This window comes from Plenodomus lingam (genome assembly GCF_022343315.1).
Source record: "Plenodomus lingam strain CAN1 chromosome Unknown contig_2, whole genome shotgun sequence".
NCBI lineage: Eukaryota > Fungi > Ascomycota > Dothideomycetes > Pleosporales > Leptosphaeriaceae > Plenodomus > Plenodomus lingam.
The window spans coordinates 102,516-117,194 of record NW_027093937.1 but is presented as its reverse complement, the minus strand read 5'-3'; the positions used below and the strand labels follow the sequence as shown (position 1 = coordinate 117,194).

Sequence of the window (14,679 nt, the reverse complement as noted above, 5' to 3'; positions counted from 1 at the left end):
TTATCTTAGTAGGCCTAGCGCAGGGTCTAACTACCTTATAGTAGATCCCTACTACTAGCACTAGTAGTGGCAGACAAGAATATAATAGGGGCTAGATAGGCAGGATTAACAGAAAGAGAGTAGAGAAAGGGCTAATTAGTAGGGAGAATCTGTTGTGTAACAAGTAAGTTTAGGAAATTTATAGTAGGGTAGGATAGCTATATTAGAACTTTTATAGTAGGGTGCTAAAATAAGCGTATAGACGCTACGCGCGCGTACTACTTAATATATAGGCCTGTTATAAATTAGGAAGGAATATAAAGATATAATAATAAAACCAAGAAATATAGTAATAAAGCCTAATATAGATTATAAAGGACAAAGATATACCCCTAGACCCCTAAGAAAGACGATTTTATAATAGGTTATAAGGGAAGGTTAGGGGTATGTAAAGGGCTTAGGCTTATGCCTAAGCCTAGGTCTAACACAAGATAGACCAAGTCTAACACTACTACTAAGCGAACACACTAGACACCTATAAAAAGGCGTAGAGGGCTTATCTCTCCTTTAAGATACTAAATACTATTATCAACGCTTATTGCATTCTCCCTTAAGGCTAGTCTATAACAATCTCCTATACTAAAGTTTAGTTCTAGTGTTAGTTTAGGAGTTTAGAGCCCTATTAGCTTAGGGGACTTTATATAGATCCTTTATACTAAGCTAGCTATACTTAGTACCTACGCTAGAGGTGTCTGCTTAGGGGGTTGTGAATTACTAGGCTAGCTAGCCTAATTATTTACCTCCTCTAGCTCTACCCTACCCCCTAGCTCCTACGCTAGGTTTAGTCCTCTTTGCTTACTAGACTTCTTATATTACTCTACTATAATATAAAGCTAATTAAAGATATTAAGCTCTTTATATACTTCTCCTATATTATAGATCTTATCTTTACTAATAATATTAACTATCTTTTAAGCCTCTAACTATTAAAGCTACTCTAGATCTTTCTCTTTATAGAAAAGATCCTTATTAAAGGTAATATTCTGCGTTATAATAATCTAATTAAGCAAGGGGATCTATATCCTATAAATATTAGATACTCTATATCCTACTAGATATCTAATATAACCCTAAGAGTTTACGTTAAAAACGCTCTTGTAACGCCTAGCTACTTAATTTCTATTAAGGGGGTAAGCCTAATAGCTATAGGCGTATATTCTGCTCTAATTAGGGCGGAGATTAGTAGTTGCCTCCCTTATCTACTCTAGTTGCTACTACCTAAAGTATCTAGTAAACTAATAATCTAGCACTTTATTAGGTAATATTATATTATAAGCATAGGATAGGCTTATATTATAGAGCTAAGTTACTACTTTAATAATTTTAGGCTAGAGCTTTGTTAGTAGGTTAGCACTAATCCTTATTTTAATTAATTTTGTTATAATCTCCTGCCCTACTCTTTCTACTCCTCTATTAGGTTTATAGGTATATATAGGTAAGCTCTTAATCTTAATACTATTATTAGCTACCTAGATCTAAAAGCAAGACTAGCTATACTATAGGAGCGTTATAACCTTATTATCTTATATAATCTTAACTATACTAAGCTTATATTAGTTAAGTATTAAGCTGTTAAAATTTTTAAACACCTATATAATCTTATTAAGGTTTTTAGCTTATAGTAGATAGGTATAAAGCTTTCCTAAGTAGTTATACTTTAATACTAAGATCTATTGCTTATAAGCTATACCTATTAGCATATTAAATAGATCCTATAATACCTAGTAGTATAAACGTAGTAATCTTTCCCTTAGTTGTCTTAATATAACCTATTAGGCATGTGTAATAGCGTAGTGCTTATATTTGCTCCTAGGAGTTCCTTTAATCCTAACGTTTATTACTAACTTAACTAGAGCTTTAAGCGCCTTAGGTCCTAAATAGCCTAATTATTAGTGCTAAAGCTCCTTACTATTGTGTCTTAGGTAAGTTATCTAGGATTATTAGGGTTATTTAGGCACTATACTTTAGATTATTAGATATAGAGTAGAGGGCTTATATTCTAGGAAAGTTAAGTTAAACTTGCGTAGTAACTTAGCTAATATAACGCTCTTTTCTAATAATCTAAACTATAAGGTTATATCTAGCCTAAGGAACTAAACTCCTACTTTAAGCAATTAAGCTTCTAATATAATATTTATATAAAATCCTTCTACTAACACTACGTTAGTAAGCACTAAATCTTCTATTTTTATACCTCTTAGTCTATTAAGACTATTAGGGATTACTCTAGTCCCTCTGCCTAAGATTAGAAAAGCTTAAGTTCCTGCTTTAACTATCTTATATCTAACTAATCTAAATAAGCTTTCTTCTAGGTAGCTTATATTATTAACTAAGTGTACTACACCCCTGTTATTAAATATAGTACTCTTTAATAGAGCGTAAGCTTTAAAGTCTATAGTTAAATAGATCCTGTTTGTTTTCTCTACTATTAATATAGGGTTAATTAGTGCCGCCTAGATACTACCTAGATAGGTAATTACGTTTGCCTTACTACTATAATCTTAATTAATAGGATAGGACTTAATTAGAGCTTTTCTTAACTCTTTAAATTTTTAATTCCTATTAATCTTTTTCTTAATCTCTAATTATTAATTAGTAGTAAGCTTATTATATATATTAGTCTAAGCTTTAATAACATTTTTATATTTAGAGGTTTCTATAGGTAGGATCTACTATATAGGTATAAAGACTCCTTCTTAGGTTAATTAGAAGGTAGAGCTCCTATTATTATAAACACTCTAGGACCCTTAGAGCTTAATCTTATATCTTTCTCTTAGAGAAGTAATAAATAGATCTTAGTAACCTATAGGAGGTTATAAGTTAGCTCTCCTATTACTAACTTTTTAATAATCCTTTAAAACATAGTTTAACCCTAATCTAGTAAGATTGTAGTAGATAGAGCTTTAAGATAATCCTGTACTATAAGCTATCCTTTAATATTAGGAATATTATATACCTTAGCTTGCGTATATAGGATTATCTACTCCTTCTACTAGTAATTAGCGTCTTAGCTACTTATCTTTGCCTTAGTAAGATAAGCTTTATACTATAATGTTGCTAGTATTACAGCGCTTAAATTAGTTAGCGCTAGGTTATTATAGAGTACTTAGATAAGTGCTTAGAGGGTTACTCTTCCTTAATTAATAAGCTTTATATAGGCTAGGGTAAGGATCCCTTAATCTACTATATTATTAACCTATATAAAAAGGTTCTAGATTACTAATAACTTTAATACCTAATCTAATAAGCAGGCTTAGTACTAAGCTATTTAGAGTTTATACTGCTTGCTTGTTATATTAGATAGCGAGATACCTGTTAGTATATTAGGCTTAATAGGTTTATTCTTAAAGTAGTTTTTAGTATCCTAAGTATTAGGGTCTACCTCTACCTAGATCCCTTTAGTTAGGGTATAGTATCTAAATTAAATATACTAGGTAGGCTAGTTAGTTAATCTAGTAAGTAGGATATCCCCCTTTAGGATTTAGTTGCTTATAGTAGAAGAGTAATAAGTAAGCTTCTACTTAAGAAATAGTATAAAAGAAAAAGTAAAGCTTGCTAGCTTAGTATCTAAGTTAAATAATACGCTTAAATAGATAGGACAATCTTTAATAAGGTAAAGCGCGAACTAGGCTTATAACTATAGAAATCTAGATTACTAAGGTTAGGAATAATTTAGGAGATAGATTATTAGATTATATCTACTACAATTAGACTTATATATATAGAGCTTTAGCTACCCTTACTAGAAGGTAAATAATTAGTAAACCTTCCTTACTAGAGCTCCTACTTTTTATTAGGTACTTAGTAGTAAGCTAGCAGTTAATTAGATAGTGGGTTATACAGGGGTATTAATTAGGGATATTAATCGGGATTGATCGGATCAAGATGCTCCGCGATCTGGTTGTTATCCCTCCTGCAACACCTTGGTATTGCAATATGTTACTATCACCACCTCTACCACCACCTCTACCACCCACTCTACTACCACCTCTACTACCACCTGGAAATCGCCATATATTAATACCTATCCTAATACCAACGTTAATATAGCGATATATCACTATTACCGCCTATACCACCGCCCATATCACCACTAATACCCACCTCGATACCGCGCACAATGCCCAACACTCAAACTCCAACAGGCCTCCTAACTGGCCCCTCACTTGGCCTACCTGCTCCTTCCCTTGTTCCCTGCCCGCTTCCATGAGCGCAATCTGGAGTCTATGCTGAAGCTGCCTTGCCTTGGCCGCTGCAACCGCTAGAGATCCATGTACCATGTGCAACTGATACACACTCCGTGCCAGCTCGTTGAATGCAACCTGCACGGCTAGCTTGCTGTAGCCTGAAGGTCGCGGAACTGGTAGCGCCGCAATTGCTCGTGTGTAATTATAAGCTTCTTGACCAATTCGCTGACTATGCTGCCCTCGCTCTCGCGTGTTGCTATAGGTGCCGCCCATGCGCAATCAAATTCTCTGACCTGCAAGTATAGCTAGTGCGTCGTAGCAAAAGTGGCATTAACAAGTCGGAGCTCCAAGGTCGCAGCATGAGTGCGTTTCGTCACGTTTGCTAGGCACGCTATACCGCTGCTTGTGCTTACGTTGATAGGGTGCGTAGGGTAAAATGCAGGCACTGAGGCACAATACCTGGAACAAAACATCGCAACCCTATATAAGAGGAAGACCGTGACCCGCTGTCATGAAGGCTGATGCATTAATGACAAGACTGCGCCCTGGATTTGGATTCTTTTTGGACATTTGGAAAGAAAAAAGTAGTGGCTGGATGGCGACTTGAACGACGTGGCATCTGCGAACAACAGAGGCACGCTTTAATCTGGCAGATGTATATTGAGCAGACAACCAAACAGACAGAGCAGCAAGCTCAGGTGGTGTGCAACATCAGAGACATGGCCAAGCAGTCAGTGATGTTCTAGCGTAATCCTACCGGTAACCGATTGGTGCTGATTCACATCTCTTTCACCATTCTTAATCATTTCCTCTTTCAACCTTGATATGTCTTTGTCTCTGCTCGTGCGGATAGTAGTCCTAAGTCGCGCCACTTTTTGCCCTCCACCATCCATACTTTATCTTGAAATCTAGCAACAACTAGGTCAAGGCTAAGTACTCCGCTCTACAAAGCCTTTGATACTTGTTACAGCATTGGTAGTCATTAGAGACATATACACAGCTTACTACCGTAAATCCTACGAGGCTCGCTGTTGCAGGACCCTAAGGCAAGTTCATGAAACTCAACTAGCTAAGTCCAGCAGGTCGATGTATCAAAAGCATCTCTTAGGTCACCGTCAGCACGAGGATATACACAAACACCAAGAGTATCTTATCTTCTCAAAGCACCACATTCCTCCGCATCACATACTAGAACCAGCCAGGAAAAGCAGTACATGAATTCGCTAACTAAGACGCTCGACCTAACTGCTTGAATAATTCACAGCGCCTATCTCTCAACCGCTCTGCCCGTCCCATACCCACGCGCACCCGCTCGTCGACACCGTCACTGCCTAGGCGCCAGCACTCAGTCAGGACTCGCTCCGCGTCCAACTCTCACGACATTCGAACTTGGCTGATCGCCAGCTCCGTCAAACTCGTGACTAGCTTCAGCGACAGACGCAATCAGTTCATGGTTAACTGATCAAGCCCACGATACATTCTTCACTGGCATCCAGAAGTCAGTTAGGAGGCGACTAAGTTTGCGTGCTATTGCCATGACCGCCGCAGCCGCAGGCACCCTCTACGTCGCTGGGAACCTCCTCGCCTACAATCTTTAACCAAAGCCCTTCTACCTCGAGTAGTAGCACTACTGTAAAAAATTGTTTACTGTAGAATGGTACGCTAGGGGTTTACTATATAGGTGTAAACTAACCTTGTGTATACCTGTAAATAGGTTTAAAGTGGTAGTTTACTTTTATTATAGGGGTTTAAATTAAGTATAAAAAGTAGTTTTATTTCTATTATACGCTATAATACCTAACTTAGACTAAAAGGGATAGAAAAGATTAGCTTTACACTATACGCATATATAACATAATAATAAGTTATAATATTGTTACTAATAGGAGGTGGTGATAATAGAGGTGGTGGTGGTGATAGAGGTGGTGGAGGTGGTGGTAGAGGTGGTGAAGAAGATTAACGTGATCCACCACCGAGCGCCCACCCCCACCGAGCGCCCACCAACACCAAAATCCACCACCCACTAAATGAGGATATTGCGCCACCTACAATAGCTATTATTACAAGATTTCTTAGAGTTGCAATTATTAGATCTATTAGAGTAGATTAAATATTTTAGATTATATAAGCAGCTTTTTAGGGGGTCTAATTAGGCGCCCACGCTGTAAAGTTGCCTCTACTACTATATCCTCTTCTACTAGCTCCTTATTAACCACCTTAGCTAGTATAATAGTAGGAGGCTTAAGGATTTACCTCTTGCCTATTTAGGATATTTTAATATTATTTTAGAGTTACTTTTCTAGTTACTTAGTAGTTTTCTACTTATTATATATAGTAGCTTTTTAGGTAGCTTTCTCCTCCTACTCCTTCTTAGTAATTACTTAATTTAGGTAACTCTCCTCTATAAGTTAAGCTTTAGCAAGCTTCTATTACTTATAAAGCTTAATTACCTTACTTTTTTAGTATTATAGCTCCTATTCTTTAAGGTTCTTTTACCCCTAAAGCTTAAACACTTGCTCTACCTTTAATAGTAAAATAAATTAGGCACTACTACTATAATTATTATTAGGGGGTAATAATAGAGGTTTACTACACTTCCTATACTTCTTCTTATTAGCTAGGGTAGCCCTTAGGTGTTTATTTTTATAGTTAAGTAGAGTATTTCTTACTAATATAGTATAGATTATCTAGCTAAGCTTCTTTAACTATTTATTATAGATATTAATTATAGTATTATAGAGTAACTACTCTATCTTTCTCTAATTACTTGTACTTAATATTAAGGTTATACTATTACTTAAAGAAGGCTAGTTACTATTATTTATAGGTGCTTTAAACCTTAAAAGGATAATATTAAGGTTAAGTAGTAAGATACCTATTACTTTAAAAGCTATTAATATTAGCTTTTCCTTAAAGGTATTACTCTATATAGTATTAAATAACTAGTAGAAATCCCTCTTAGTAATACTTATAAGCCTATAGGAGCTATCTAGAAAACTAGATAGTTAAGCTTTATATAAAGCTATAAAGGGAGTAAATACTATAATATTAAGTAGCTAAAGGGTGTAAGTGCTATAAGGGGGATATATTATAAGTAGGATCTTATATTTATTATAGTACTTAATAAACTCTATTATTATATAAGATCTATAGCTATTAAGGATAAGGAGCTAGTATAAAGTATAAGCTTTAGCTTTTGTCTTATAATTAAACACCTCCTTAAGCTAGGATACCCCTAGGGTGTAGCTTATCTACCTACTTAGTAATCCTATAAAGAAAGCTTAGTATTATAATAGGTTAAAATCTTATAACTAGGTATCCTATAGAGCTCTAGATTAGGACTAATAAATAAGGGTAGGGGTAAGAGTAGTACTATTAGCGTATATATAAGCTATAGTAGTAATCTACTCCCTATTACTATCCTAGAGTATAGCTCTAATCTTTCTCTACTTATAGGCGCTCTTATTAAATATATATTTAGTTTTTAATAGTACTTTAATAAGAAAACCCTTCTTATCTATATTATAGATATACTAACTCTTAATATTATATTACTCTATTTTTTAGTATAAAAGCTTAAAGTATAAGCTATACTTAAAGGTAGAATTAGCTTTAAAGTAGTTATAATTAAGCCTAGTAGCCTAATAGGAGATAAGATTAATATTATAGTAGTTAATAAAGCGCTATACCTAATTTTTACCTACTAGATTCCCTATTATTTTAGTTATAAAATTTTAAATAATAGTCTATATAAGGGGTAATCCTTACCTATAAAGCTCTTTAATATACTTTATAAGCTTACTTTCTTATATAGTATTAAGTATTTAACTATTTAGTAGAGTAGTAGTATATACTTACTAAATTTTCTAGTAGTATTTAGATAAGGTTAACTATAAGTAACTATACTTTTCTACTATTTCTAAGTATATAAAATCTTCTCTAAGAGTTAAGGATTTAATTGCTACAAGCGCGTTATTAATAGGTACTATAGTTATTAAGAAATTTAGTGTTAAAAATTTGGTAATTTTGGTGTTAGTGGGCGCTCGGTGGGGGTGGGCGCTTGGTGGTGGATCACGTTAAAGAAAGGAGGGGTAAAATACTTAAATAGTAGGAAACTAGGTATTACTACTTAATACTAGTAGATTAATAGAAGTAGAAATAAAAGTTATTTACTTTTATAGAATATATAGTATAATAAACCCTATTTAGGTTTACTTCTTCTACCTAAACTACTTCTTAGTCTACTTTAGATAAATATGGCTACTGTAAACCGGTTTTGTACCGTAGTGTAGGCAGCATTCCAAACTTGGTTACACGCCGACAGTCCTGACCAGATCGTTGGTCTTCACGCCCTGCTCTTTGCTCGTGCTGTGCAACCTTCGCCCATGGTTCATGTCCACTTTCGCAACCTTTACAAGCACTGGTCAGTGGACAAGGGATATGTGCATAATGGTGCAGACGGCAACTTCCCTGGCAGGGCAATGATGGAGATGGTTTATGCCTAGATACCACAAACGCCCACCCTTTACAGAATGAGATTACCTCCGATATGAACGTCAGAAACCAGAGTTCAACATGACTATCACGGGCGATGATCTTCCCCAATTTCAACCTGGATGCGTCTGCGACCTTACGCTTGCTATGACTAGCCAAGTCTCACATGCCCTTACACCCTTTTGGAAGCACGCACCCCTACCTCAAATACCTGGCGGCCTTTCATCACACTGCCCCTGCACTATTAGCTCTGCAGTCTGGCGCCTTAAACAGGGCCTCGACCCTGCCTTCCTTCCGCCATCAATAGCCAAATTCTATAGCGACGACAAAGACCTACACGAGCGCACATATCTACCTAGTAGCTCTAGAATTACAGATATATGGAAGTGGGTGTTTAGATAGTGTAGATCTCTTTAACTTTTTATTTATCATAGTGTTACGTTGCCCCACAACGGTGCGTTCACGGCACGGTTATTCCATTACGGGATATGGACGTGAAGAGATGTTGCCATGGTTTAAACAAGGCTGGGTTCCCAAAGATGTATTCAGTGTAGCCTAGCGATAAACAGGTAACGTGGAGTACCTTGTGCATCCGGTCTAGGCTAATGGTTTGTATCATTGAAGCAGACATCCAGCTTGGCAAGCGCCATAGTGACCCGTAAGGCTAGGTTGTCAGAAATGGGAACAGTAGCATAGGACACAGAAACGAGAAGCATAAACCAAGATGCGCATGATGCAATCAAGACAGATCTTGAAGACCATTTTGGTCTGAGAAGACTCGCGCAAATGATTGAATACCGAACGAAACAACCTAATGTCTAGGCCTCTTAGCAATAATTGCAGCTACTAGCACAGAAGAGGCATTAAGCGACCGAGCGATAGAGTGCAACACCACCAAGCATGAATTGGGTTATTGGGTGCATATTGGCTTCTAAGCCAAACGAGACGGAGTAACAAGGCCCTGACTACATAGCGAGAAACACTGCGTAACGAGGTGACTTCACTAATTAGTCATAGTAAGACCTTCCTATGCAGTTATATCAAGGTATGGACAATTTACAAGTATTGTTCAGCTGTTCCACATCTAATGCTGGTGTGTGAACATAAAAGACCCGCGTTGTTAACTGCGCTGTTAATCATTGTATTACTGTACCACTTTGTCTAATTCCTAGGTAACTAGCAACGTGCCGAGTTCCTTTGTCTGGACCGCCTTGCACAGTCTCGCACTGGCACCCTCTGGCACATGCTTAGTTGCGATGCCCCTCAGTCTCCATAGAACACTATCACAGTGAACTAACCACCATGAATCCAGCCAGCCGAGACTTCCCAACGGCATACCTGACACCTTCGCGGCTCGGGTAGCATATTTCAAAGTGCCACTATCAACCCTCAGCTATCCTAAACTTGAACGACCCTCAATAGAAGATCAAGCCTGAGACCAACAGTACTTCACTTAATACGGAGGGAACGCAGTCGTCGAATTCTTATTACCATAGATGACTTTTGGTCGACCTGTGCGAATGATCTGCATACCCGCTATAGCTTCTAATGCTACTCGTAGTAGACCCCTCATGGATAGACCACTTAAGCCTCCAGGACTAAATTGGACTAAGGTCCTTAAGAAACACTACTCGGAGCTTAAAGTAAAGAAGAGTTGGCCGTAGGACTAGAAAGGTTATAATATCTATAACATGGCTAATAGTGTCCCCTAATGCTAAAAGACCTGAGTTACAAGCTGTGGAAATGCCTGCGAATGAGGTAGGCTATTTGCATAAAATCTGATCCGTCCATAATGCGCTAACATATTTTTGGGCTTTCAGTGACGATGAAGGCAACCCCGTCAATCACCACAGCCAAGAGGGAGTAGTTGGAGAGCGTAACGCAAGGGTAGCGATTAGCAAAAGGTCCAGTAGACATCCAATAGTTCCATACACGTGATGGTACCTATAGTTAAGGATGTGTAACAAAATGGTGGAGATGGCTATGTAAAATTGGTAAGCACTTAACATACACGGCGAGTGGACGTTTACAGCAGGCAGACATTCAGAGGCGGCTAGCGTTAACAATGACCATATCCAAGCCATACATTAGGAACGAGGGCTAGAAGGTAACGATTAAATCACTAGGCGGAGCAAGATTGTTGTGAGTAAAATGAGCGAAATGCACCTTCATCCAAGCCAGGCCATGCCCAAGACGACGAAGAAAGCAACGCACGCATTATTAATTAATATGATTTTGCGACTGAAAAGACAAGAAGTTCTAAGAGGCTAGATATAGAGCAAGGAATAGCAGAAAGCTAGGAAGAAAGATGTGTAACAGGATTATAGAATTCAAGATGCGTGATGGGACAGGGAGAGGAAAGGTGGTCTACTTTTGCTTTAGGAGCATCAACCGTTATTCCCACCAAAGCTGACTCAATGGCCAGGGACATGACCCTCAATTATTCAATGATATCCTGTTTCAACCCTGGAGTATTATCCCTAGATAATGGACGGCGTGGTGCGAGTGAAATATATTCTTGTACTAGTGTGGCAGTGCAAATGTCCCCACCTGTCATGTAAGAAAATCTAGTCTCTCGCGTGGCAGGGAAAGAACAAGACGAGGACATTCTAGGAGGGCACAACATTAACATCTTAGTATACTAAATCATATTCCTTTTTAGCTATAGAAAGTTAAGGTATCGCGCCTATAGGAGGCTTGCACCTCCTATTTCAGAAATCAAGCATGGCCTATTGTAGGTAGGTAATTGCGCATACAAAAGTTAGGTGTACAAGTGTTATTAGGTGTGACTAAATTAGGCCTTCGCCGCATCGTTAGACTCTCGTCTAAACTCGACGCTTGTGGCCACGCCTGACAGCGATTCCTTTGTCCTACTCCGCAGGTTGTTCTTGATGACGGTGATGCACGCACATTGTTCGATGGTGTTCTCGATGGTGTATTCGACGGTGTATTCTATGATGTGCGCGACAGTGTGTTTGAACGTGTGCCATACAAGGACGGGATTAATAGTTACTTGGCGTGTAGTTGGGTTAATGGCCATGTTGTGTATGGCTAGTCTGTCCCACTCCACGAGGTTCGTCTCGATGACGGTGATGCACGCATGTTCTTTAACGATGTATTCGACGGTGTATTTAACGATGTATTTAAAGGTGTGTTTGAAGTTGTATTTAGTCTTAATGGTATGTTTGAAGGCGTGTTAAGTCTTGCTGGTGTATTTGAAGGTGTTTTCAAAGGTGTATTTGGTCTTGGAGTGTTTGATGGTGCGCTCACTCTCCATGTAGAGTTTGATATAGACGATGCTGTCTGCCTATTGTACGACGACGAGGATGCTGTTGCTGCGTGCACCTTGGGCCTCGGCGTTGCCTGCACGTTGCTCGGCGAGGACTTGTCCCCTCTTGGTGTCGCCTGCACATCCTGTAACAAGGCTGCTTGCACATTGCTCGACGACGCTGCCAGACTCGACGCTGCCTGCACATTGCCCGGCCTACCCTTGGACCTGCGCAAGAGCGGCTGCGGGGCAGGCAGATCACGGCCCAGCCAGTGATATACATCTCTTAGCGTGCGCAGATTCTCCTTGGTCGAGCCGGCTGAGTGGAGGGTGAGGAAGATGAGGACGCGCGGCAACGGCTCGGAGAGAGGACGATGAATTGCTCTGACCAACTGTGACGGGCTAGTACACATTTACGGCATGGTAGAGAGGGAGGGGGGAGGGGGGGGGGAGGGGGAGGGGATAGAAGGGACACTTGCATTGGAGGCCCGCCACATTACTGGGCTGATGTGGTCCACCGTCGTTACCAGATGCCTGTTGGAGCGGCTGGGTAGGGACAGCGAGGCCGAAACGGCGTGGACGATGTGGAGGATGTTGCCCAGGGCACGCAGGCCGTTGTCGTTGTGTACACGTTCGCGCTCTGCCGCGCTGTCCAGGTTGTTGATTTCGTTGCCAGCCAGGTCGACAAGGTGGACAGAGCCTTCGGTGGTCTCGCCCGTGGCTGCGCGCGTGGTGCGCATGAAAAGGGCGACGACGAGGTGGCTGCGGCTTGACTGGGCATTGCCGCTCGTCGACCGCGACCGGCTGTCACGCTGGGCGGCCATGTCAGCAAGTGTGGCAGTGGCGTGGGCCAGGTCGTGCAGAGGCGTGCGGGGGCTGTGAGGGCCAGTTCCGGCGGCGTGGCGGCCCGTCACGCGGAAGGGCTCAAACGAGATTGCGGGGGAGGCGTTGGCGGGGGAGGCGTTGGCAGGGGTGGCGGTGCCATTAGCGCGCGGGCTAGGTTGCTGGTGGTAGGCGAGCTCGCAGCCGTCGGCGTCGTAGACGCGCCCATGGTAGATGTCGACCTGGCGCGCTTCAATGGCCACAACGTCGCCCTGCTGTTCGTACAGCTGCTTGAGGTGGAATAGGCGGGCCAGCGTGTGCGGCACCAGATTCTGCGCCATCAGGTGCGTCTTGCCGGAGCCGGTGCGGCCGTGGGCCAGCAGCAGCACATGGCGCGGCGGCTGCATGGCCACGCCGTCCACAAAGGGCTCGCACTCGCGCCAGATGACGGCTGGGGCTGAGGGCGTGGGCGGATGGACGTATTCGAGGTTGTTGAAGCAATAGGTGCTGCGGCTGTCACGTATTGTCACGCCGTGGTCGCTGAAGTCGTGGCGGTCCGCAGCATCATCCTCAACATCATCACACGGCCTGGCCACCACGTGCACGCGGAAGCCACCCTGCGCCTCAACAGCCCGGTCCGTCTGCCGCAGACGCAGTCGCCGCTCAGCCTCAAGGGCGCGTTGCAGCTGTGCGTATTGCTGTGCGTGCTGCGCCTCTTGCTGCTGCAGCTGCTGCTGGCTTGCGGCCTTGAGACGTGCCACCTCGCTCTCGTGCGCGTCGGCGAGCGCCGCCGCCATGCCGCTCATGAGACGGTAGGCCGCCGTTCTGGAGATGTAATCGTCGTCTGCTGCTGCCGCCATGCGGACCCAAACATGGGTGGAGCGTTGAGATTGAAGATGCAAAGGAGGTGGTGGTGGACAAGGAGCGAAGACTTACGTACCCGGTACCGAGGCTGCGCGTGCTATGGCCGTGTTCAACCTATCACGATGACTTTACTAGGGATCCTAAATATAATAGGAAATTACAAAAATATTAATTACTTTAGAACAGAAACTTAGAATAGTAGAATTTATAGTAGAGAGGTTAGAGGTACTCTATTATATAAGATCTACCTTTTTAATAATTTATAGCATGTGATATAGTTTAGATAAATAAGGTCTTTTTTTAAAGAAAGAGGTTTATAAAAGTTACTTATTTAAAAAGATTAGTAGTAGAACCTTATTATTTAATGTAACTTTAATAGTATGTTATAGACTAGCATTAAGAGAGAATACAATAAGCGTTAATAATAGTATTTAGTATCTTAAAGGAGAGATAAGCCCTCTACGCCTTTTTATAGGTGTCTAGTGTGTTTGCTTAGTAGTAGTGTTAGACTTAGTCTGTCTTGTGTTAGACCTAGGCTTAGGCATAAGCCTAAGCCCTTTATATACCCCTAACCTTCCCCTATAAACTATCTTAAAATTATCTTTCTAGGGGTCTAGGGTTATATCTCTATCCTCTATAATCTATATTAGGCTTTATTACTATATTTTTTAGTTTTATTATTATATCTTTATATTCCTTCCTAATTTATAACAGGCCTATATATTAAGTAGTATACACGTGTAGTATCTATATACTTATTTTAGTACCCTACTATAATAGTTCTAATATAGCTATCCTACCCTACTATAAATTTCCTAAACTTACTTTGTTATATAATAGATTTTCCCTACTAATTAGCCCTCTCTCTACTCTTTCTCTATTAATCCTACCTATCTAGCCCCTATTATATCCTTATTAACTACTACTAGTACTAGTAGTAGGGATCTACTATAAGGTAGTTAGACCCTATACTAGGCCTACTAAGATAAGGTGCGTACTTCTAAT

The 14,679-nt window shown here is 40.5% G+C and overlaps 3 protein-coding genes across 3 annotated transcripts; 1 reads left to right on the top strand and 2 right to left on the bottom strand.

The window, feature by feature from the left end:
* Nucleotides 1-3,778: 3,778 nt before the first annotated feature.
* On the bottom strand, nucleotides 3,779-4,499 carry IAQ61_004951 (uncharacterized protein; the record flags this gene model as incomplete). Its single annotated transcript, XM_066096552.1, has 2 exons — nucleotides 3,779-3,781; nucleotides 4,215-4,499. The coding sequence occupies 2 exons, from the start codon at nucleotides 4,497-4,499 to the stop codon at nucleotides 3,779-3,781; spliced, it is 288 nt and encodes a 95-aa protein (XP_065953475.1).
* A 4,264-nt stretch (nucleotides 4,500-8,763) lies between these two features.
* IAQ61_004950 (uncharacterized protein) lies at nucleotides 8,764-9,542 on the top strand (the record flags this gene model as incomplete). Its single annotated transcript, XM_066096551.1, has 2 exons — nucleotides 8,764-9,110; nucleotides 9,417-9,542. Exons 1-2 carry the CDS (start codon nucleotides 8,802-8,804, stop codon nucleotides 9,540-9,542), a joined length of 435 nt encoding a protein of 144 aa, XP_065953474.1. The 5' UTR covers nucleotides 8,764-8,801.
* Nucleotides 9,543-11,514: 1,972 nt separating this feature from the next.
* Nucleotides 11,515-13,670, bottom strand: IAQ61_004949 (uncharacterized protein; the record flags this gene model as incomplete). Its single annotated transcript, XM_066096550.1, has 3 exons — nucleotides 11,515-11,892; nucleotides 11,991-12,380; nucleotides 12,468-13,670. 3 exons carry the CDS (start codon nucleotides 13,668-13,670, stop codon nucleotides 11,515-11,517), a joined length of 1,971 nt encoding a protein of 656 aa, XP_065953473.1.
* Nucleotides 13,671-14,679: the final 1,009 nt, after the last annotated feature.